The sequence below is a fragment of the Salvelinus fontinalis genome, unplaced genomic scaffold, assembly GCF_029448725.1.
Source record: "Salvelinus fontinalis isolate EN_2023a unplaced genomic scaffold, ASM2944872v1 scaffold_0074, whole genome shotgun sequence".
NCBI classification, from domain to species: domain Eukaryota; kingdom Metazoa; phylum Chordata; class Actinopteri; order Salmoniformes; family Salmonidae; genus Salvelinus; species Salvelinus fontinalis.
The window spans coordinates 477,300-503,249 of NW_026600283.1; the positions used below are offsets into that span (position 1 = coordinate 477,300).

General features: G+C 47.4%; 2 protein-coding genes across 2 annotated transcripts in view; both read right to left on the reverse strand.

The window, feature by feature from the left end:
- Nucleotides 1-7,039: 7,039 nt before the first annotated feature.
- LOC129842910 (tomoregulin-2-like) lies at nucleotides 7,040-15,910 on the reverse strand. Its single transcript, XM_055911610.1, has 8 exons — nucleotides 15,340-15,910; nucleotides 9,666-9,772; nucleotides 8,777-8,906; nucleotides 8,645-8,692; nucleotides 8,463-8,556; nucleotides 7,999-8,147; nucleotides 7,569-7,827; nucleotides 7,040-7,175 (listed from the first exon to the last, which is right to left on the reverse strand). Exons 1-8 carry the CDS (start codon nucleotides 15,518-15,520, stop codon nucleotides 7,079-7,081), a joined length of 1,065 nt encoding a protein of 354 aa, XP_055767585.1. The 5' UTR covers nucleotides 15,521-15,910; the 3' UTR covers nucleotides 7,040-7,078.
- Nucleotides 15,911-23,180: 7,270 nt separating this feature from the next.
- Nucleotides 23,181-25,950, reverse strand: part of LOC129842908 (pejvakin-like) — a 6,558-nt gene continuing 3,788 nt past the window's right edge. Inside the window, exons 2-3 of the mRNA XM_055911608.1 lie at nucleotides 25,534-25,677; nucleotides 23,181-24,149 (exon numbers count right to left, since the gene is read on the reverse strand). Of these exons, the coding sequence (XP_055767583.1) occupies nucleotides 23,842-24,149; nucleotides 25,534-25,677 (452 nt within the window). The 3' untranslated portion in view covers nucleotides 23,181-23,841. The remainder of the gene's footprint in view (nucleotides 24,150-25,533; nucleotides 25,678-25,950) is intronic.

The following is a 25,950-nucleotide window of genomic DNA, read 5'->3' on the forward strand; positions in this document are numbered from 1 at the left end:
GAAGAGAGGAGGGGAGGAGGGAAGGAGGGGAGGAAGAGAGGAGGGGAGGAGGGAAGGAGGGGAGGAAGAGAGGAGGGGAGGAGGGAAGGAGGGGAGGAAGAGAGGAGGGAAGCAGGGAAGGAGGGAAGCAGGAAATGAGTGAATGATGGGAGGAGGGAAGGAGGGGAGGAGGGAAGCAGGGAAGGAGGGGAGGAAGAGAGGAGGGAAGGAGGGGAGGAGGGAAGGAGGGGAGGAGGGAAGGAGGGAAGGAGGGGAGGAGGGAAGCAGGGAAGGAGGGAATGAGGGGAGGAGGGGAGGGGGAGAAAGAGAGGAGGGAAGGAGGGAAGGAGGGGAGGAGGGGAGGAGGGAAGCAGGGAAGGAGGGGAGGAGGGAAGCAGGGAAGGAGGGAAGCAGGGAAGGAGGGGAGGAAGTTAAAGTTCAGATAAACAAGAACATCTGTGCTGAGCCTCGAGGCTGCTGGGAGAAGAGGACAACATTATAACTGGCATGGGGGAGAAGGAGAGGGGAGGGGAGGGGAGGGGAGGTGGGAGGAGGAGAGGAGAGGGGAGGAGGAGGAGAGGAGAGGGTAGGGGAGGTGAAGGAAGGAGGGCAGTAAGAAGGATATAGGATGTATGGAAGGATGTATGGAAAGGAATGGTAGGAATACCAAGGTAAGGGGTGAGGTGGAGGGAGCAGAGGAGAGAGGATGGGTGGGTGGATTACAGAAAACAGGCTGCGGAGTGAACTAGGAAGTTGCTTGCTCCAATGTCAGGAACACAGCTGTGTGTGTGTGTGTGTGTGTGTGTGTGTGTGTGTGTGTGTGTGTGTGTGTGTGTGTGTGTGTGTGTGTGTGTGTGTGTGTGTGTGTGTGTGTGTGTGTGTGTGTTGTGTCAGGAATGCCAGGAATTCCCAACATGACCCTCCTACGACTATCGCTGCAGTTCTCACCCTCACCTGAGTTTACACAGGACCCTGTAATAGGGTTACACATACACCACACACACACACACACACACACACACACACACACACACACACACACACACACACACACACACACACACACACACACACACACACACACACACACACACACACACACACACACACACACACACACACACACACACACACACACACACACACCACACACATACGCAGCAAACATGAACACAGAGAAGAACATGCAAACACACACTTAGAAGCCTAAGTGTTGTTGTTCAATAGTTTACTCCAATTAGAGGAAGGGTGGTAGGGTTAGTGGAAAAGAATAAAGGAAACTATATATATATATGCATATATTTTATATGTGTGTATGTATATATATATATATATATATATATTTACAAACAAATATATTGGGGATTGTTGGTGTGGGGGTGCTGTGATGGTGACACTGTCGATGATTTATTTAGAATTCAAGTCACACTTAACCAGCATGGCTACCACAGCATTTTGCAGCGATACGCCATCCCATCTGGTTTGCGCTTAGTGAGACTATCATTTGTTTTTCAACAGGACAATGACCCAAAACCTCCAGGCTGTGTAAGGGCTGTTTGACCAGGAAAGAGAGTGATGGAGTGCTGCATCAGATGATCTGACCTCCACAATCCCCCGACCTCAACCAAATTGAGATGGTTTGGGATAAGTCGGAACGCTGAGTGATAGAAAAGCAGCCAACAAGTGCTCAGCATATGTGGGAACTCCTTCAAGACTGTTGGTAAAGCATTCCAGGTGAAGCTGGTTTAGAGAATGCCAAGAGTGGACAAAGCTGTTATCAATGTAAAGGGTAGCTACTTTGAAGAATCTCAAATATAATATATATTTTGCTTTGCTTAAAACAATACATGATTCCACATGTATTATTTTGATTTCTTCACTATTATTCTACAATGTAGAAAATAGTAAAAATAAAGAAAAACCCTGGAATGAGTAGGTGAGTCTAAACGTTTGACTGGTAATGTATATATATATATATATTTAGGAAATTTAGCAGGCTAACTCCTTGATCCTGCTTTTTTTCATACAAGCATTTCGCTACACCCACAACAACATCTGCTAAACACTTGTATGTGACCAATACAATCTGATTTAATTTGATTTGATCTTGATCTTCTAATCGACCTGGCCGGGGTATCCTGGAAGGATATTGATCTCATCCTGTCAGTAGAGGATGCCTGGTTATTTTTTTTAAATGCCTTCCCACCATCTTAAATAAGCATGCCCCATTCAAGAAATTTAGAACCAGGAACAGATATAGCACTTGGTTCTCTCCAGACCTGACTGCCCTTAACCAACACAAAAACATCCTATGGCGTTCTGCATTAGCATCGAATAGCCCCCGTGATTTGCAACTTTTCAGGGAAGCTAGAAACCAATATACACACGCAGTTAGAAAAGCCAAGGCTAGCTTTTTCAAGCAGAAATTTGCTTCCTGCAACACAAACTCAAAAAAGTTCTGGGACACTGTAAAGTGTCACCCCCCACAGCAACTCGCCCAAGCCTTCCCCATTTCTCCTTCTCCCAAATCCAGTCAGCTGATGTTCTGAAAGAGCTGCAAAATCTGGACCCCTACAAATCAGCCGGGCTAGACAATCTGGACCCTTTCTTTCTAAAATGATCTGCCTAAATTGTTGCAACCCCTATTACTAGCCTGTTCAACCTCTCTTTCGTGTCGTCTGAGATTCCCAAAGATTGGAAAGCAGCTGCGGTCATCCCCCTCTTCAATGGGGGGGACACTCTTGACCCAAACTGCTACAGACCTATATCTATCCTATCCTACCATGCCTTTCTAAGGTATTCGAAAGCGAAGTCAACAAACAGATTACAGACCATTTCGAATCCCACCATACCTTCTCCACTATGCAATCTGGTTTCAGAGCTGGTCATGGGTGTACCTCAGCCACGCTCAAGGTCCTAAACGATATCTTAACCGCCATCGATAAGAAACAATACTGTGCAGCCGTGTTCATTGATCTGGCCAAGGCTTTCGACTCTGTCAATCACCACATCCTCATCGGCAGACACGATAGCCTTGGTTTCTCAAATGGTTGCCTCTCCTGGTTCACCAACTACTTCTCTGATCGAGTTCAGTGTGTCAAATCGGAGGGCCTGTTGTCCAGGCCTCTGATAGTCTCTATGGGGTGCCACAGGGTTCAATTCTTGGACCGACTCTCTTCTCTGTATACATCAATGATGTCGCTCTTGCTGCTGGTGAGTCTCTGATCCACCTCTACGCAGACGACACCATTCTGTATACTTCTGGCCCTTCTTTGGACACTGTGTTAACAACCCTCCAGACGAGCTTCAATGCCATACAACTCCTTCCGTGGCCTCCAATTGCTCTTAAATACAAGTTAAACTAAATGCATGCTCTTCAACCGATCGCTGCCTGCACCTGCCCGCCCGTCCAACATCACCACTCTGGACGGTTCTGACTTAGAATATGTGGACAACTACAAATACCTAGGTGTCTGGTTAGACTGTAAACTCTCCTTCCAGACTCACATCAAACATCTCCAATCCAAAGTTAAATCTAGAATTAGCTTCCTATTTCACAACAAAGCATCCTTCACTCATGCTGACAAACATACCCTCGTAAAACTGACCATCCTACCGATCCTCGACTTCGGTGATGTCATTTACAAAATAGCCTCCAATACCCTACTCAATAAATTGGTTGCAGTCTATCACAGGACCATCCGTTTTGACACCAAAGCCCCATATACTACCCACCACTGCGACCTGTACGCTCTTGTTGGCTGGCTCTCGCTTCATACTCGTCGCCAAACCCACTGGCTCCAGGTCATCTACAAGACCCTGCTAGGTAAAGTCCCCCCTTATCTCAGCTCGCTGGTCACCATAGCAGCACCCACCTGTAGCACGCACTCCAGCAGGTATATCTCACTGGTCCCCCCCAAAACCAATTCTTCCTTTGGCCGCCTCTCCTTCCAGTTCTCTGCTGCCAATGACTGGAATGAACTACAAAAATCTCTGAAACTGGAAGCACTTATCTCCCTCACTAGCTTTAAGCACCAGCTGTCAGAGCAGCTCACAGATTACTGCACCTGTACATAGCCCATCTATAATTTAGCCCAAACAACTACCTCTCCCACTACTGTATTTATTTATTTATTTATTTTGCTCCTTTGCACCCCATTATTTCTATCTGTACGTTGCACATTCTTCCACTGCAAATCTACCATTCCAGTGTTTTACTTGCTATTTTGTATTTACTTCGCCACCATGGCCTTTTTTTTGCCTTTACCTCCCTTATCTCACCTCATTTGCTCACATTGTATATAGACTTATTTTTCTACTGTATTATTGACTGTATGTTTGTTTTACTCCATGTGTAACTCTGTGTTGTTATATATGTCGAACTGCTTTGCTTTATCTTGGCTAGGTCACAATTGTAAATGAGAACTTGTTCTCAACTTGCCTACCTGGTTAAATAAAGGTGAAATAAATGTTTTAAAAATAATCTGAAGAAACAGACCAATTGGTTTAGACCAGAGGAAAATACTACCATCTATTGGTCAGATTGAGTCAGTGCAGCTCAGACACACCACACCAACACCTGACACACACACACACACACACAACCTCTCACACAACCTCTCCCTCCAATTCCTGAAGTGGATGAAAGAGCAGTGGAGTCAGATAGTCTGCTGTTGAGTGCACATACACACACACATACATACATACACACACCAGACACACACTTCTGATGTTGTGTGACAGCTCTCTGGTGTTCTAGCAGTATCTGTGCTGACGGCTGGCGTGGCAGCATTGATTTCTGGGTAATAGCTGAGGAGCACTCTAGACATCGACCGCTCCGCTCCTCAAAACTGTCAGACAGTGGACACACAACACCTCTCTCCATCTGCCCCTTATATATATATACACACACACACACACACACACACACACACACACACACACACACACACACACACACACACACACACACACACACACACACACACACACACACACACACACACACACACACACACACACACACACACACACACACACACACACACACACACACACACATAAAACAGACACACACACGAACGGTGGTATAAATAATTTATTCACATGATTGAAAAAGGGTAACATCATCATCATCATCATTGTTCCACGTTAAAGTCCATCCGAGCCTATAGATATTACAATACTAACAGTCAAGTAGTCCCATCGTGTTTCCTCCTCACAGTTTGTCTTCAGTGAGTCCTCAGGTCATTATCAATCCTAAACCTCTACAGCTTTCATAGTCAACTAGTGTCCTGCGTCTGCAAAGAGGTCTGGACCATTTTGGCAAGTTGAGACACTTAGTAGGTTTGGAAGAGTATGGGTCGGATTAGATGAGTGAACAGAGGGGGTTTGTGGGTAGTGGTAAGTGTGTGGCAAGCAGCGTGTGCTGTCTGTGCCATATGTGTTAGATGAGGCTTGTAGCAGTGCGGCGCGCGCTGTCTGTGTTGTCTGTGTGTATATACAGTTGAAGTCGGATGTTTACATACACCTTAGCCAAATACATTTAAACTCAGTTTTTCACAATTCCTGCCATTTTATCCTAGTAAAAATTCTCTGTCTTAGGTCAGTTAGGATCACCACTCTATTTTAAGAATGTGAAATGTCAGAATAGTAGTAGAGAGAATTATTTATTTCAGCTTTTATTTATTTCATCACGGAAAATGGAAAATTCCAGAAAATGATGTCATGGCTTTAGAAGCTTCTGATAGGCTAATTGACATAATTTGAGTCAATCGGAGGTGTACCTGTGGATGTATTTCAAGGCCTACCTTCAAACTCAGTGCCACTTTGCTTGACATCATGGGGAAATCAAAAGAAATCAGCCAAGACATCAGAAAATACATTGTAGACCGCCACAAGTCTGGTTCATCCTTGGGAGCAATCTCCAAACGCCTGAAGGTACCTCGTTCATCTGTACAAACAATAGTATGCAAGTATAAACACCATGGGTGCACGCAGCCGTCATACTGCTCAGGAAGGAGACGCGTTCTGTCTCCTAGAGATGAATGTACTTTGGTGCGAAAAGTGCAAATCAATCTCAGAACAACTGCAAAAGACCTTGTGAAGATACTGGAGGAAACAGGTACAAAAGTATCTTTATCCACAGTAAAACGAGTCCTATATCGGCATTACCTGAAAGGCCGCTCAGCTAGGAAGAAGCCATTGCTCCAAAACCACCATAAAAAAAGCCAGACTACGGTTTGCAACTGCACATGGGGACAAATATCGTACTTTCGGACAAATGTCCTTTGGTCTGATGAAACAAAAATAGAACTGTTTGGCCATAATGACCATCGTTATGTTTGGAGGAAAAAGGGGAGGCTTGCAAGCTGAAGAACACCATCCCAACCATGAAGGAGTGGAGTGGCAGCATCATGTTATGGGGGTGCTTTGCTGCAGGAGGAACTGGTGCACGTCACAAAAGTGATGGCATCATGAGGAGGGAAAATGATATAGAGAAATTGAAGCAACATCTCAAGACATCAGTCAGGAAGTTAAAGCTTGGTCGCAAATGGGTCTTCCAAATGGACAATGACCCCAAGCATACTTCCAAAGTTGTGGCAAAATGGCTTAAGGACAACAAAGTCATGGTATTAGTGGCCGTCACAAAGCCCTGACCTCAATCCCATAGAAAATGTTGGGACAGAACTGAAAAGCATGTGCGAGCAAGGAGGCCTACAAACCTGACAGTTACACCAGCTCTGTCAGGAGGAATGGGCCAAAATTCACCCAACTTATTGTGGGAAGCTTGTGGAAGGCTACCCGAAACATTTGACCAAAGTTAAACAATTTAAAGGCAATGCTACCAAATACTAGTTAAGTGTATGTAAACTTCTGACCCACTGGGATTGTTATGAAAGAAATAAAAGCTGAAATAAATTATTCTCTCTACTATTATTCTGACATTTCATATTCTTAAAATAAAGTGGTGATCCTAACTGACCTAAGACAGGGAATTTTTACTCTGATTAAGTTTTAGGAATTGTGAAAAACTGAGTTAAAATGTATTTTACTAGGGTGTATGTAAACTTCCGACTCCAACTGTATATGTGGTGTGTCAGATGGGAAGAGTAGCAGTGCGGAGCGTGCTGTCTGTATCGTACAGAGCCCCACTCTGCTTCTGGACAGACTTCCTCTTCTTCCCAGGGCACTTCCTGGCAGAGAAATAACAACAGTCAAAACAACAGTAACAGTCAAAACAACAATAACAACAACATTCAAAACAACACCAACAAAAGTCAAAACAACACCATCAGTCAAAACAACAACACCAACAACAGACAAAACAACAACAACAACAACAGCAACAACACCAACAGTCAAAACAACAACACCAACAACAGCAACAACACAAACAGTCAAACAACAACAGTCAAAACAACAACACCAACAACAGCAGCATTAAACACAATCAAAACAACAAGAACAACAGGCAGAGCAGAATCCAAATAAATTAGAGAGTTGTGTCACAAAGCGGGATGGTCAACTTTGATGAGCAATCTAAACAGTGTGTGTAAGTGTGTGTGTGTAAGTGTGTGTGTACTGACCTTGTGACACACAGCACCACCAGGGTGATAATGGTGATCTGCAGCGCTCCGATGACGGAGGCGATGAGAACATAGCGGGTCTTTCCAGAACCTGGAACCACAAACAGAACGTTGTAGTCCTTCTGCTCACACTGGGGCCCGCTGAACCCTGCATGGCAGCTACAGGAGGGCGGGCCCAGGTTGTCAGGGTATTGACAGTCTCCATGGAGACAGTAGTTCCTGTAGCGGGAAGGACAGGGGATGTACACGCCCCCGTCCCCTGAGAAAAGAGCACAACTGATATTTCACACAATGACATGTGTAGCTTGTCTTTATTTATAAAACATTGCTTTTCTACATTTTGTGGTTCTAATGGAACTTGTGTGTGTGTGTGTGTTGCGCACGCGTGCGCGTGTGTGTGAGGTATGTGTGTGTGTGTGTGTTTGTGTACCGTGGCAGTGGCCCAGGTGTGTGACCTCGATCCTCTCCTGTCTCTGACACGAGGCCTCCTTTACCTGACAGGGGTTGTCATAGGACCGGCCGTCCGAAGCACACACAGGGTTGAAACTGATGTGGGAACAGTCGATGTTACACACACACCTAGGGAGAGACGAGACTCAGTACTGTGTGTGTGTGTGTGTGTGTGTGTGTGTATTCATGTTCTTCCTGTATTAATGCACACAGGGTAATTGCTAAGTTCCTACATATTTAATGCTGTCTCACATCCACATTGTCCATTACTGAAATTCTACACCAATCTCTCTCCTCTCCTCCCCCTTCCTCTCCATCCGTTGTCTCCCTCTCTCCCTTCCTGCCTCCTCCCACTTTTTCCTTTCCTCCTTCCTCTCCCCCTCTGTCCCTCTTCTCCCTCTTCCCCCTCCATCTCCTCTCTCCCTCCTCTCATCCCTCTCTCACCATACATCTTCTGCGTCTTCGTCACACTGCGATCCAAACTGACACATCTCACAGGACGAGTCCCTCTGTCCCACACCAGCCTCTCCAGAACTCTCTAACAGAGAGAGATTGTTGTTGTGTGTGTGTTTGTGGTAACCTGTGTATGGTCACGTGTGTAAATGCGTGTAGATAATAATTCAGACCTGGGACAGAAACACTTTCGCCACCATCACCTGATCCTGAACCAGCGTCTGCAAGAGAACATGATATATTCAGATTCAGGTCACATTCCGCAGTAAGACATTCCAGTGGAGGAGACCCCAAACTAGTGGTACCTGTAGGACAAGGGCCCAGAGATGCAGTGTGTATCTCCGTCTGAAGCTGACAGGCTTCCCGTCTCAGAAAACACTCGTTCTGATATCTGTGATTGTTGGAACCACACACCGGGGAATAATCTGCACTACACTGCAGAGAGAGAGAAAGAGAGAGAGAGACAGAGAGAGAGAGAGAGAGAGAGAGAGACAGAGAGAGAGAGAGAGAGAGAGAGAGACAGAGAGAGAGAGAGAGAGAGACAGAGAGAGAGAGAGAGAGAGAGAGAGAGAGAGAGAGAGAGAGAGAGAGAGAGAGAGACAGAGACAGAGACAGAGAGAGAGAGAGAGAGAGAGAGAGAGAGAGAGAGAGAGACAGAGACAGAGACAGAGACAGAGACAGAGACAGAGAGAGAGAGAGAGAGAGAGAGACAGAGAGAGACAGAGAGAGACAGAGAGAGACAGAGACAGAGAGCTTTCATTGATATGTTAAACTGAACTTTATTGATGTATATCTTCAGCGACCACAAGAGTGTTTCATATCTGCTTCTTTATGGCACACATTCATGGAGATGTACTGATGTTGCTTACTTTACTGTAGTGTACAAATTGATATGAACACTGTGTGTGTGTGTGTGTGTGTGTGTGTGTGTGTGTGTGTGTGTGTGTGTGTGTGTGTGTGTGTGTGTGTGTGTGTGTGTGTGTGTGTGTGTGTGTGTGTGTGTGTGTGTGTGTGTGTGGTGTGTGTGTGTTAAATAGGAGCAATGTGACTGGTGTTGCAACACAGAGAGGCTTTGTCCACTCAGAGTAAAAATACAAGACGACAGAGATGCCTCAAAGGAAAGAGAGTGAGAGGAAATAGGGAAGAAGAGACAGAGAGAAAGAGAAACACACACAGAGAGAGAGAGATGCTTACCTTAAAGTCACAGATGCAGGTCATGGCCTCTGCTATCTTTAGACACTCCCCGTCATACTGACAGGAGTCTGTGTCACACTGGAAGACAGAGTCCCTCTCCTCTGAATCTACACAGAGACAGATAGAAAGAGGATCAACCATAGATCCACAATGGCTCTCTGAGGACCCACCATAGATCCAACATGTCTTCCAGTGGCCTTGTTTGTGCCTTGTTCACGCTCCACTGGAGCCCAGGGCTGTGGTAACTGCTGCCCGTGTGTGTCTCGCCTACGGTGTGTCCTCTGTAAAACAGATGGTGGGGCCAGAATAGCAGCACCATTACTGGGGTATTTTTACTTCCCGTTAGTTCTGGCTCCCTCCTCCAAGGAACGGGGGAGCGAGGAGGAGGAGAGGAACAGAGGAGAGTAGGAACGACCACATTTTGGGAAGGACACACAGGGCTGGAAGAGGGGGAGGAAGAGGACAAGGCAACAAGACTGGTTTATTTGAAGTCATCTGCAACTGTTGACATTCAACAACTTTTACTTAGTCCTTCAGCCCATCCTAGCTGTCAATCTGATGTAGGGTCCGCACCTGGTTCAAGCTGTGTTGGTGCTTATTTCCATCCTGTCGTCCTGAGCTTGAGTCCAGCTGAAGAGAGGTTTCTTCAGTCCATCTCCTCAGTAGAGGAGAGGTTTCTTCAGTCCATCTCCTCAGTAGAGGAGAGGTTTCTTCAGTCCATCTCCTCAGTAGAGGAGAGGTTTCTTCAGTCCATCTCCTCAGTAGAGGAGAGGTTTCTTCAGTCCAACTCCTCAGTAGAGGAGAGGTTTCTTCAGTCTATCTCCTAATCGGTTATATCTATTCAACCTTTAGGAAGCTCCAGATTTATAAACAATATTTATTCAACAGAGAGCTCAACATGTGGATTAGTGTGTGTGTCTGTTAGCCTACTTGTTACAAGATGGGGTTGCAATGGGGTTGTACGTAATTGTGTCCTATAGAGGGATCCAGATAGGAGAATCAGTCCCATTGCCTACCACTGATAATACATGGTACAACCTGATTACATGCACACCCACCCACTCCTCAGTCAGACAGATCCCTCCCACTCCTCAGTCAGACAGATCCCACCCACTCCTCAGTCAGACAGATCCCACCCACCCACTCCTCAATCAGACAGATCCCACCCACCCACTCCTCAGTCAGACAGATCTCACCCACCCACTCCTCAGTCAGACAGATCTCACCCACCCACTCCTCAGTCAGACAGATCCCACCCACTCCTCAGTTAGACAGATCCCACCCACCCACTCCCCAGTCAGACAGATCTCACCCACCCACTCCTCAGTCAGACAGATCCCACCCACTCCTCAGTCAGACAGATCCCACCCACCCACTTCTCAGTCAGACAGATCCCACCCACCCACTCCTCAGTCAGACAGATCCCACCCACTCCTCAGTCAGACAGATCCCACCCACTCCTCAGTCAGACAGATCCCACCCACCCACTCCTCAGTCAGACAGATCCCACCCACTCCTCAGTCAGACAGATCCCACCCACTCCTCAGTCAGACAGATCCCTCTCACTCCTCAGTCAAACAGATCCCACCCACCCACTCCTCAATCAGACAGATCCCTCCCACTCCTCAGTCAGACAGATCCCTCCCACTCCTCAGTCAGACAGATCCCACCCACCCACTCCTCAATCAGACAGATCCCTCCCACTCCTCAGTCAGACAGATCCCTCCCACTCCTCAATCAGACAGATCCCTCCCACTCCTCAATCAGACAGATCCCTCCCACTCCTCAATCAGACAGATCCCTCCCACTCCTCAGTCAGACAGATCCCTCCCACTCCTCAGTCAGACAGATCCCTCCCACTCCTCAGTCAGACAGATCCCACCCACCCACTCCTCAATCAGACAGATCCCTCCCACTCCTCAGTCAGACAGATCCCACCCACCCACTCCTCAATCAGACAGATCCCACCCACTCCTCAGTCAGACAGATCCCACCCACTCCTCAGTCAGACAGATCCCACCCACCCACTCCTCAGTCAGACAGATCCCACCCACTCCTCAATCAGACAGATCCCACCCACTCCTCAGTCAGACAGATCCCTCTCACTCCTCAGTCAAACAGATCCCACCCACCCACTCCTCAATCAGACAGATCCCTCCCACTCCTCAGTCAGACAGATCCCTCCCACTCCTCAATCAGACAGATCCCTCCCACTCCTCAATCAGACAGATCCCTCCCACTCCTCAATCAGACAGATCCCTCCCACTCCTCAGTCAGACAGATCCCTCCCACTCCTCAGTCAGACAGATCCCACCCACCCACTCCTCAATCAGACAGATCCCTCCCACTCCTCAGTCAGACAGATCCCACCCACTCCTCAGTCAGACAGATCCCACCCACCCACTCCTCAATCAGACAGATCCCTCCCACTCCTCAGTCAGACAGATCTCACCCACCCACTCCTCAGTCAGACAGATCTCACCCACCCACTCCTCAGTCAAACAGATCCCACCCACTCCTCAGTTAGACAGATCCCACCCACCCACTCCCCAGTCAGACAGATCTCACCCACCCACTCCTCAGTCAGACAGATCCCACCCACTCCTCAGTCAGACAGATCCCACCCACCCACTTCTCAGTCAGACAGATCCCACCCACCCACTCCTCAGTCAGACAGATCCCACCCACTCCTCAGTCAGACAGATCCCACCCACTCCTCAGTCAGACAGATCCCACCCACCCACTCCTCAGTCAGACAGATCCCACCCACTCCTCAGTCAGACAGATCCCACCCACTCCTCAGTCAGACAGATCCCTCTCACTCCTCAGTCAAACAGATCCCACCCACCCACTCCTCAATCAGACAGATCCCTCCCACTCCTCAGTCAGACAGATCCCTCCCACTCCTCAGTCAGACAGATCCCACCCACCCACTCCTCAATCAGACAGATCCCTCCCACTCCTCAGTCAGACAGATCCCTCCCACTCCTCAATCAGACAGATCCCTCCCACTCCTCAATCAGACAGATCCCTCCCACTCCTCAATCAGACAGATCCCTCCCACTCCTCAGTCAGACAGATCCCTCCCACTCCTCAGTCAGACAGATCCCTCCCACTCCTCAGTCAGACAGATCCCACCCACCCACTCCTCAATCAGACAGATCCCTCCCACTCCTCAGTCAGACAGATCCCACCCACCCACTCCTCAATCAGACAGATCCCACCCACTCCTCAGTCAGACAGATCCCACCCACTCCTCAGTCAGACAGATCCCACCCACCCACTCCTCAGTCAGACAGATCCCACCCACTCCTCAATCAGACAGATCCCACCCACTCCTCAGTCAGACAGATCCCTCTCACTCCTCAGTCAAACAGATCCCACCCACCCACTCCTCAATCAGACAGATCCCTCCCACTCCTCAGTCAGACAGATCCCTCCCACTCCTCAATCAGACAGATCCCTCCCACTCCTCAATCAGACAGATCCCTCCCACTCCTCAATCAGACAGATCCCTCCCACTCCTCAGTCAGACAGATCCCTCCCACTCCTCAGTCAGACAGATCCCACCCACCCACTCCTCAATCAGACAGATCCCTCCCACTCCTCAGTCAGACAGATCCCACCCACTCCTCAGTCAGACAGATCCCACCCACCCACTCCTCAATCAGACAGATCCCTCCCACTCCTCAGTCAGACAGATCCCTCCCACTCCTCAGTCAGACAGATCCCACCCACCCACTCCTCAATCAGACAGATCCCTCCCACTCCTCAGTCAGACAGATCCCACCCACTCCTCAGTCAGACAGATCCCACCCACCCACTCCTCAATCAGACAGATCCCTCCCACTCCTCAGTCAGACAGATCCCTCCCACTCCTCAGTCAGACAGATCCCTCCCACTCCTCAGTCAGACAGATCCCACCCACCCACTCCTCAATCAGACAGATCCCTCCCACTCCTCAGTCAGACAGATCCCTCCCACTCCTCAGTCAGACAGATCCCACCCACCCACTCCTCAATCAGACAGATCCCTCCCACTCCTCAGTCAGACAGATCCCTCCCACTCCTCAGTCAGACAGATCCCACCCACCCACTCCTCAATCAGACAGATCCCTCCCACTCCTCAGTCAGACAGATCCCACCCACCCACTCCTCAGTCAGACAGATCCCTCCCACTCCTCAGTCAGACAGATCCCTCCCACTCCTCAGTCAGACAGATCCCTCCCACTCCTCAGTCAGACAGATCCCTCCCACTCCTCAGTCAGACAGATCCCACCCACCCACTCCTCAATCAGACAGATCCCTCCCACTCCTCAGTCAGACAGATCCCTCCCACTCCTCAGTCAGACAGATCCCACCCACCCACTCCTCAATCAGACAGATCCCTCCCACTACTCAGTCAGACAGATCCTTCCCACTCCTCAGTCAGACATATCCCTCCCACTCCTCAGTCAGACAGATCCCTCCCACTCCTCAGTCAGACAGATCCCTCCCACTCCTCAGTCAGACAGATCCCTCCCACTCCTCAGTCAGACAGATCATACCCACCCACCCACTCCTCAATCAGACAGATCCCTCCCACTCCTCAGTCAGACAGATCCCTCCCACTCCTCAGTCAGACAGATCCCTCCCACTCCTCAGTCAGACAGATCCCACCCACCCACTCCTCAATCAGACAGATCCCTCCCACTCCTCAGTCAGACAGATCCCACCCACTCCTCAGTCAGACAGATCCCACCCACCCACTCCTCAATCAGACAGATCCCTCCCACTCCTCAGTCAGACAGATCCCTCCCACTCCTCAGTCAGACAGATCCCTCCCACTCCTCAGTCAGACAGATCCCACCCACCCACTCCTCAATCAGACAGATCCCTCCCACTCCTCAGTCAGACAGATCCCTCCCACTCCTCAGTCAGACAGATCCCACCCACCCACTCCTCAATCAGACAGATCCCTCCCACTCCTCAGTCAGACAGATCCCTCCCACTCCTCAGTCAGACAGATCCCACCCACCCACTCCTCAATCAGACAGATCCCTCCCACTCCTCAGTCAGACAGATCCCACCCACCCACTCCTCAGTCAGACAGATCCCTCCCACTCCTCAGTCAGACAGATCCCTCCCACTCCTCAGTCAGACAGATCCCTCCCACTCCTCAGTCAGACAGATCCCTCCCACTCCTCAGTCAGACAGATCCCACCCACCCACTCCTCAATCAGACAGATCCCTCCCACTCCTCAGTCAGACAGATCCCTCCCACTCCTCAGTCAGACAGATCCCACCCACCCACTCCTCAATCAGACAGATCCCTCCCACTACTCAGTCAGACAGATCCTTCCCACTCCTCAGTCAGACATATCCCTCCCACTCCTCAGTCAGACAGATCCCTCCCACTCCTCAGTCAGACAGATCCCTCCCACTCCTCAGTCAGACAGATCCCTCCCACTCCTCAGTCAGACAGATCATACCCACCCACCCACTCCTCAATCAGACAGATCCCTCCCACTCCTCAGTCAGACAGATCCCTCCCACTCCTCAGTCAGACAGATCCCTCCCACTCCTCAGTCAGACTGATCCCTCCCACTCCCCAGTCAGACACAACTCTCATTAACATTTCACCTTCATGTATCTATACTTCCTGCAAGTCAACACGTGTTGTTGTTGTAGTTTACCAGAGCAGTTCCAGCCGGTAGGTGTCTGACAGTGGCTGAGGGAAGCGGTGGGAAAAGCTTGGAGCGGTCTCATCGGTATCCACATCACAACCGCCATGGCAGCGAGCCAAACCCGGTCAAACCTTGTCCATATCCACGACGGTGGGCGTCTGCGCTCGTGACGCCCTGCTCGGAGATGCATCTCATGGGCAGGAGTTGCACACTCTCTCCGGTGGCTTTTGGTCTGGGATGGAGGTCAGCCGAGGGAGAACACACATTTTCCCACACCGAGGGAGTCTGCGGTGCGGCGTCCCAACGGAGGCTATACAGGTCTGAGTTGCTGCTGGTGGTTTGAAATGGTCCCATGCGCTGTGTGTGAGTGAGTGTGTGTGTGTCTGTGAGTGAGTGAGTGAGTGAGTGAGTGTGAGAGAGAGAGAGAGAGAGAGAGAGAGAGAGAGAGAGAGAGAGAGAGAGAGAGAGAATCCTGAAATGAAAGTCTTGTAATCGTGTGGTTGAGCCAGTACTCAGGACTGTTTGGCAGTAGGTTGTAACTCTTCAGATGGTTTCCTATTGGTGTCACTGTCACTCAGTGGAGATGTGACAGGCTAATGCCTGTGATGTCTGCGCGATTAGTTGCCTAGCAGGGGAGGAGGTGCCAAGGATATCCTAGAACTGCGATTGGTTTACGAGATGGGTGTGAATGTGTATGTGTGTGTGTGCGTATGTGTGTGTGTGTGCATGTGGTACCGAAATGTGCGTTATGGCACACGTGACGCGTGTGGGGGGTCTGTGTAGTAGCACAATTGTTCAATTGACTTAGCTCCCACCAAAACCGGTTGTCGAAATTCAATTAAGCCACTGAATCTCGTGAAACATGTTTCCTCTGGGCAGCTGGATGACAGAAATAAAACAAAGAGTCACTCAGACGTGGTTTTAAACTTCCGGATCATATCAAACGCAGCTGGCTCCAGCGCGTCACAATCAGGGATATTAACACTTACATCATACACACACACACACACACACACACACACACACACATACAGATGGATCTTTTTTTGCAGCTGTGTTAAATCAGATAACAGTGGATCTTTTTCTCTCTTCTCCTCAGGTCTCCACTTCACTTCTCACTGTGGTTTCTGTGTGTGTGTGTGCTTGTATGAAGCACAATCCCCTGTTTGTGTGAGTTCACCGTCTGGAACGAATTGGTAACACTGGAGCCCACAGATAACCCCAATTAGCCATCCGTGGTATAGAGAAAGTCACACACACACACACACACACACACACACACACACACACACACACACACACACACACACACACACACACACACACACACACACACACACACACACACACACACACACACACACACACACACACACACACACACACACACACACACACACACACACACACACACACACACTCCTGTGTACTGATGACAAATCGTATTGCGTGGTTTTCTCCAGACACACAAAGAGCCAAACAGGAAGAGGAGATATCATGCTATCACATGTAAATCACTCACATCAAGTGTATAAAGTTCCCCTCTATATCTATTTCCCCCTTACCCTCCCCCTCTCTCTCTTCTTCTCTCTATCTCTCTCCTCACTGTATCTCTCTCTCCCATCTCTCTCTCTCCCTCTCTCCCCGTCTCTCCCCTTCTCCTCCCCCTCTCTCTTCTTCTCTTTATCTCTCTCCTCACTGTATCTCTCTCTCTCCCATCTCTCTCCCTCCCTTCCTCCCTCCCTCCCCCTCTCTCGCTTCTTCTCTCTATCTCTCTCCTCACTGTATCTCTCTCTCTCCCATCTCCCTCCCTCCCTCCCTCCCTCCCTCCCTCCCTCCCTCCCTCCCTCCCTCCCTCCCTCTCTTCTTCTCTATATTTCTCTCAGCCAATGTATCTCTCTCTCTCCCATCTCCCTCCCTCTCTCTTTCCTTCTTCTCTCTCTTTCCCTCTCTCTCTCTCTCTCTCTCTCTCTCTCTCTCTCTCTCTCTCTCTCTCTCTCTCGCTCTCTCTCTCTCTCTCTCAATTCAAGGCGCTTTATTGGCATGGGAAACATATGTTAACATTGCCAAAGAAAGTGAAGTAGATAATATACAAAGTGAAATAAACAATAAAAATGAACAGTAAACATTACACTCACAGAAGTTCCAAAAGAATAAAGACATTACAAATGTCATATTATGTTTATATACAGTGTTGTAACGATGTGCAAATGGTTAAAGTACAAAAGGGAAAATAAATAAACATAAATAGGGGTTGTATTGACAATGGTGTTTGTTCTTCACTGGTTGCCCTTTTCTTGTGGCAACAGGTCACAAATCTTGCTGCTGTGATGCACACTGTGGTATTTCACCCAGTAGATATGGGAGTTTATCAAAATCGGGTTTGTTTTTGAATTCTTGTGGATCTGTGTAATCTGAGGGAAATATGTGTCTCTAATATGGTCATACATGGGCAGGAAGAGCAGCTCATTTTCCACCTCATTTTGTGGGCAGTGTGCACATATCCTGTCTTCTCTTGAGAGCCAGGTCTGCCTACGGCGGCCTTTCTCAATAGCAAGGCTATGCTCACTGGGTCTGTACATAGTCAAAGCTTTCCTTAAGTTTGAGTCAGTCACAGTGGTCAGGTATTCTGCCACTGTGTACTCTCTGTTTAGGGCCAAATAGCATTCTAGTTTGCTCTGTTTTTTTTGTTAATTCTTTACAATCTGTCAAGTAATTATATTTTTGTTTTCTCATGATTTGGTTGGGTCTAATTGTGGTGCTGTCCTGGGGCTCTGTGGGGTCTGTTTGTGTTTGTGAACAGCTTGCTTAGGGGACTCTTCTCCAGGTTCATCTCTCTGTAGGTGATGGCTTTGTTATGGAAGGTTTGGGAATCGCTTCCTTTTAGGTGGTTGTAGAATTGAACGGCTCTTTCCTGGATTTTGATAATTAGCGGGTATCGGCCTAATTCTGCTCTGCATGCATAATATGGTGTTTTCGTTGTACACTGAGGATATTTTTGCAGAATTCTGCATGCAGTCTCAATTTGGTGTTTGTCCCATTTTGTGAATTTTTGGTTGGTGAGCGGACACCAGACCTCACAACCATAAAGAGCAATGGGTTCTATAACTGATTCAAGCATTTTTAGCCAAATCCTAATTGCTATGTCAAATTTTATGTTCCTTTTGATGGCATAGAAGGCCCTTCTTGCCTTGTCTCTCAGATCGTTCACAGCTTTGTGGTCCTGGTAACTGGACTTTTTTTTGGAACACCATTATTTTGGTCTCACTGAGATTTACTGTCAGGGCCCAGGTCTGGCAGAACCAGGTCTGGCAGATCTAAGTGCTGCTGTAGGCCCTCCTTGGTTGGTGACAGAAGCACCAGATCATCAGCAAACAGTAGACATTTGACTTCAGATTCTAGTAGGGTGAGGCCGGGTGCTGCAGACTGTTCTAGTGCCCTCACCAATTCGTTGATATATGTTGAAGAGGATGGGGCTTAAGCTGCATCCCTGTCTCACCCCACGGCCCTGTGGGAAGAAATGTGTGTGTTTTTTGCCAAATTTAACCGCACACGTGTTGTTTGTGTACATGGATTTTATAAAGTCGTATGTTTTTCCCCCAACACCACTTTCCATCAATTTGTATAGCAGACCCTCATGCCAAATTGAGTCAAAGGCTATTTTTAAATCAACAAAGCATGAGAAGTCTTTGCCTTTGTTTTGGTTTGTTTGTTTGTCAGTTAGGGTGTGCAGGGTGAATACGTGATCTGTCGTACAATCAATAATTTGGTAAAAAGCCAATTTGACATTTGCTCAGTACATTGTTTTCACAGAGAAAATGTACAAGTCTGCTGTTAATGATAATGCAGAGGATTTTCCCAAGGTAGTTACGGTAGTTATTGGGGTCAAATTTGTCTCCACTTTTGTGGATTGGAGTGATCAGTCCTTGATTCCAAATATTGGGGAAGATGCCAGAGCTGAGGATGATGTTAAAGAGTTTAACTTTAGCCAATTGGATTTTTTTGTCTGTATATTTGATCATTTTATTGAGGATACCATCAACACCACAGGTCTTTTTGGGTTGGAGGGTTTATATTTTGTGCTGTAGTTCATTCGAGGTAATTGGATAATCCAGTTGGTTCTGGTAGTCTTTAGTAGTTGATTCTAAGATTTGTATTTGGGCATGTATATGTTTTTGCTGTTTGTTCTTTGTTACAGAGCCAAAAAGATTGGAGAAGTGGTTTACCCATACATCTCCATTTTGGATAGATAATTCTTCATATTGTTGTTTGTTAAGTGTTTTCCAATTTTCCCAGAAGTGGTTAGAGTCAATGGATTCTTCAATTACATTGAGCTGATTTCTGACGTGCTGTTCCTTCTTTTTCCGTAGTGTATTTCTGTATTGTTTAAGTGATTCACCATAGTGAAGGTGTACGCTCTCTCTCTCTCTTTCTCGCTAGCTGTCACTCCCCTGTCAGTGTGGTCTCTGTCACTCCCCTGTTAGTGTGGTCTCTGTCACTCCCCTGTTAGTGTGGTCTCTGTCACTCCCCTGTCAGTGTGGTCTCTGTCACTCCCCTGTCAGTGTGGTCTCTGTCACTCCCCTGTTAGTGTGATCTCTGTCACTCCCCTGTCAGTGTGATCTCTGTCACTCCCCTGTCAGTGTGGTCTCTGTCACTCCCCTGTTAGTGTGGTCTCTGTCTCTCCCCTGTTAGTGTGGTCTCTGTCACTCCCCTGTTAGTGTGGTCTCTGTCACTCCCCTGTTAGTGTGGTCTCTGTCACTCCCCTGTTAGTGTGGTCTCTGTCACTCCCCTGTTAGTGTGGTCTCTGTCACTCTCATGTTAGTGTGGTCTCTGTCACTCCCCTGTTAGTGTGGTCTCTGTCACTCCCCTGTTAGTGTGGTCTCTGTCACTCCCCTGTTAGTGTGGTCTCTGTCACTCCCCTGTTAGTGTGGTCTCTGTCACTCCCCTGTTAGTGTGGTCTCTGTCACTCCCCTGTTAGTGTGATCTCTGTCACTCCCCTGTCAGTGTGGTCTCTGTCACTCCCCTGTTAGTGTGGTCTCTGTCACTCCCCTGTCAGTGTGGTCTCTGTCACTCCCCTGTCAGTGTGGTCTCTGTCACTCCCCTGTCAGTGTGGTCTCTGTCACTCCCCTGTTAGTGTGGTCTCTGTCACTCCCCTGTTAGTGTGGTCTCTGTCACTCCCCTGTTAGTGTGGTCTCTGTCACTCCCCTGTTAGTGTGGTCTCTGTCACTCCCCTGTTAGTGTGGTCTCTGTCACTCCCCTGTTAGTGTGGTCTCTGTCACTCCCCTGTTAGTGTGGTCTCTGTCACTCCCCTGTTAGTGTGGTCTCTGTCACTCCCCTGTTAGTGTGGTCTCTGTCACTCCCCTGTCAGTGTGGTCTCTGTCTCTCCCCTGTTAGTGTGGTCTCTGTCACTCCCCTGTCAGTGTGGTCTCTGTCACTCTCCTGTCAGTGTGGTCTCTGTCACTCCCCTGTTAGTGTTGCCTCCGGTGCCAAAGATCCCATTTCCTTCTAATCAATGTGTGTTCCAGATTCATCACACATCAGATAGCCGTCAGCTGCCATTAACACTGATGAGTGTTCCAGATTCATCACACATAAGAAAGCTGTACACTTCCATTAACACTGATGTTGGACCCCCACTCTCCCTCTCCTTCTCCCTCTCCCTCTCCCTCTCCCTCTCCCTCTCCCTCTCCCTCTCCCTCTCCTTCTCCCTCTCCTCCTTCTCCCTCTCCCTCTCCCTCTCTTTCTCTTTCTCCCTCTCCCTCTCCTTTTCTTTCTCCCTCTCTCTCTCCATCTCCATCTCCCTATTCATTCTATGTTGTCTCTCTAGTCTACACACACAATCTCTTTATTTCGTGCTATACTCGGTGTGTGTGTGTGTGTGTGTGTGTTGCCTGCAAGAATGTGTCCTGTCTAAGCAGATCCATGTGACTCTTCCCCATCCGTCCGTCCCTCTCAGAAGTATTCGATTAGTTTAAAGTGGAGGGAGATATAATTATAGAACTCACATGACTTCACAGTACATCATCCCAGTCCAGGTCTCCGTCACGTCCCATCTGTCCATTTCTCCAGACCTCTATCCTTCTCCTCATCCCCATGCTGTCATGTCTTTCCCAGTGGGATTCATTCTATCACTCATTTAACACATGATGACTGAATCATTAAGGATTCTAGTTTTTCACAGTGACAGGTAATCAGATGTGATCCTAAAGATAGTCCTGTTTATCTCCCTCATTCATCACCAACTTTCACCCTGGACTCATTCATCAATAATCACCCTGGATTCATTCATGACCAATTATCACCCTGGATTCATTCATGACCAATTATCACCCTGGACTTATTCATGACCAATTATCACCCTGGCCTGGACTCATCAATTACAAATAATCACCCTGGATTCATTCATGACCTATAATACCATGGACTCATTCATGACCCATTACCACCCTAGACTTATTCATGACCCATTACCACCCTGGACTTATTCATGACACATTACCACCCTGGACTCATTCATGACCAATTACCACCCTAGACTTATTCATGAAACATTACCACCCTGGACTCATTCGTGACCAATTATCATCCTGGACTCATTCATCAATTACCACCCTGGACTCATTCATGACCAATTATCACCCTGGACTCATTCATATCCAATCGTCGCCCTGGACTCATTCATGACCAATTACCACCCTGGACTCATTCATGACCAATTATCACCCTGGACTCTTTCATCAATTACCACCCTGGACTCATTCATGACCAATTATCACCCTGGACTCATTCATGACCAATTATCACCCTGGACTCATTCATCAATTATCACCCTGGACTCATTCATGTCCAATCGTCTACCTGGACCCATTCATGACCAATCATCACCCTGGACTTATTCATGACCAATTACCACGCTGGACTCATTCATCAATTACCACCCTGGACTTATTTATGACTTATAATACCCTGGACTCATTCATCAATTACCACCCTGGACTTATTCATGACCAATTATCACCCTGGACTTATTCATGACCAATTACCACCCTGGACTCATTCATCAATTACCACCCTGGACTTATTCATGACCAATTATCACCCTGGACTTATTCATGACCAATTACCACCCTGGACTCATTCATCAATTACCACCCTGGACTTATTCATGACCAATTACCACCCTAGACTTATTCATGACCAATTATCACCCTAGACTTATTCATGACCAATTACCACCCTGGACTCATTCATCAATTACCACCCTGGACTTATTCATGACCAATTACCACCCTGGACTTATTCATTCATCAATTACCACCCTGGACTTATTCATGACCAATTACCACCCTGGACTTATTCATGACCAATTATCACCCTGGACTTATTCATGACCAATTACCACCCTGGACTTATTCATGACCAATTACCACCCTGGACTTATTTATGACCAATTACCACCCTGGACTTATTCATGACCAATTGAGAATGGAGGAAGGGAGAAGGGGTGTGGCCTGTTCTATGTGTACCAGTAAGACAGTGAAACCTATACTATAATCCCACTGAGCTCCAGCACTTCTCTGCTGTGGCATCTCCAATTTTTACCTGGATAAATCAACTTGATAAAGCAAGTTCAATAATATGCTGGTGGTAGCTGGAGAAAAAACTAAGAGTTGGTCTTTATCGACACCTTGTGGTTTTTGTCAGGAACCACAGTTGTTGGATATGTTTACAGAGCCCTCCAGCGTCCAAGCAGAAAGATCCATGTACTGTACACGTGAGGAGTCTACAGAAATACAGTCTATGCTACAGAGAAAGCCTCAATCTTTATTTAAAAATAAATAATCCAGCCATATAAAACAAAATGTCACTAAAACATAACAACAAGGAGAATCCATGTCATGTAACCATGGCAGTATGAATGTAGTTTTTCAGCCTCTTCACTATCTTTTCACCATTACAATGTCCCACTGACCTGATGAGGTCAGAACATCCCACTACAAACACTGAACGTCAGGTGATGACCCAAAAGACCTGACGACACACGTTGAAACCAGCAGAATGAGGCCAAAACCAAGGAGGCTGTTTTGCCTTCTGCACCGTGCCTCAGAAACTTCATGGCCTTTTTCCTTCACACCATCCTCTTGTCCATTTTTAATACGTCGTCTGAATAATTCACATACTCCTGTTGTGCTTGTGTGACTCTGGCAGCTGCTTCACACAGAACAATAACACTGAACACAGGTCAAGTTTTAGATGAAATAGTTGGAATACAGATGGAATAGAGAAAAGGAGACTAATGTAGACGGAGGGAGTCACGGAGGGAGTCACTTGGGAGGATCCATCGAGGGGGAGGGGAGGGCAGCTCCAAATAAGATACAGTACTACAGACATTGGCCAGCCCCAGTTTTCTGACTGTCAGTATGGCACAGAGCTATTAGTTGGGCACTGTATGCCTAATCAGGGATGAACTCAGACCTCTCTCTCTCCCTCTCTCTTCCTGAGTCCATCTCTTCAGCTGAGCGTCTTGTGCCACAGGTCGAAGCAGGGCACCACGTGTAGCCTGACGTACTTGTGCCCACCGGAGGAGCACTCCAGACAGCCGTAGACCGTCTCCCTCGGTGTCTGGCCCCGGCCACACAGGGCACAGGGGCCCTTGGGGATGTTGTGGTTGAGGAGGTTGACACGGGAGTGGGAGTCCCCTCTCAGGTAGGCGGTGGAGACGTCCGTCATGCTGGCTGCTTTTTCGTAGTAGTCTGTCACTACGTCGTCCATATAGGTGTCTGAGTGGGTGTGCGTGAGCTCCTCAAACGTCCTGTCGTCTTGAGTAGGGAAAAGGAAGGATGAGGATTAGAGTGTCACTGGAACATCGGAAAATGTGCAGGGATTATTTTGTTTTCACTCATTATCTTTACATTACCCTGTGCTTTAACTAGCATTTGTGTCAGTGGAGGCTGGTGGGAGGAGCTGCAGGAGGACGGCCTCATTGTAATGGCTGGAATGGAATTAATGGAACGTATCAAACACATCAAACATATGGAAACCACGTGTGACTCCGTACCATTTATTCCATTACAATGACCCGTTCCTCCTATAGCTCCTCCCACCAGCCTCCACTGGTTTGTGTTTATATATGTTTATACTCTTTATTGGTATTTTATTAGGATCCCTGTGTGTATATTCTTCTCAACAATATGAGGCTCATAACTGTTCTTTAAACAGCATTATACTGATAAGATTAGATCACTCTGGGACCTGTGCCACTTTATATAATGTTTACATACCCTACATTACTCATCTCATATGTATATACTGTATTCTATACCATCTTCTGCATCTTGCCTATGCCGTTCGGCCATCGCTCATCCATATATTTATATGTACATATTCTTATTTATTCCTTTACATTTGTGTGTATAAGGTAGTTATTGTGAAATTGTTACATTACTTGTTAGATATTACTGCATGGTCGGGACTAGAAGCAGAAGCATTTCGCTACACTCGCATTAACATCTGCTAACCATGTGTATGTGACCAATAACATTTGATTTGATTTGAACTTTGCACATACACTGCTGCCATCTAGTGGCCAAAATCTAAATATTGCCTGGGCTGAAATAATACATTATGGCCTTTCCCTTGCATTTCAAAGATGATGGTACAAAAAAGTATCTTTTACCAGATCTAATGTGTTATATTCTCCTACATTAATTTCACATTTCCACAAATTTCAAAGTGTTTCCTTTCAAATGGTATCAAGAATATGCATATCCTTGCTTCAGGTCCTGAGCTACAAACAGTTAGATCTGGGTATGTCGTTTTATGCGGCGGGGGGGGGGGGGGGGGGGCGGTGTGTAGCCCTTTCCTGCAGTCAAATGACCTAGTGGCCTCATTCCTATTTTTCATAATTTCATAATTAATAAACATGTTTGTTTTTTAAACACAGAAAATCCTGTGTTTCGTATATGTCAAACAGTTTTGTTATATTTCAGTCTTCTATGATGTATTTAAAGTGTGATATTGGGATGCATTTCAACTCTATATCTGACATAGTACAGGTGTCTTCTTTTTTTAAGCCCATAATCATGTGTGTGAGGTGTATACGCTTGTTTCAAAGTAGATTTGTTTAAGACTACCAAGAATCACTATGTGACCCTGATTCAGCCCACTGCAGTAAAAGGTTAAGAGATGAAAGAAGGTTCCCACCTGCTCTGAAGGGGTTCCCGTACACAATCCCAGACAGGAACCTGCGTAGCCGTCCCATAGAGAATCGACCAATGAAACCACCCAGCTGCTCTCTGATCAGCTCCTTCTCAAATCCGCCTGACGACTCAGGGCTTACGCAGATATCTGATCAGGAGAAGGGGAACTATATTAGTGTGTGTGTGTGTGTGTGTGTGTGTGTGTGTGTGTGTGTGTGTGTGTGTGTGTGTGTGTGTGTGTGTGTGTGTGTGTGTGTGTGTGTGTGTGTGTGTGTGTGTGTGTGTGTGTGTGTGTGTGTGTGTGTGAGATTGAGAGAGAGAGGCAGACAGACAGACAGACAGACAGACAGACAGACAGACAGACAGACAGACAGACGCAGAGAAAGACAGAGACAGAGAGAGAGAGAAAGAGAGAGAGACA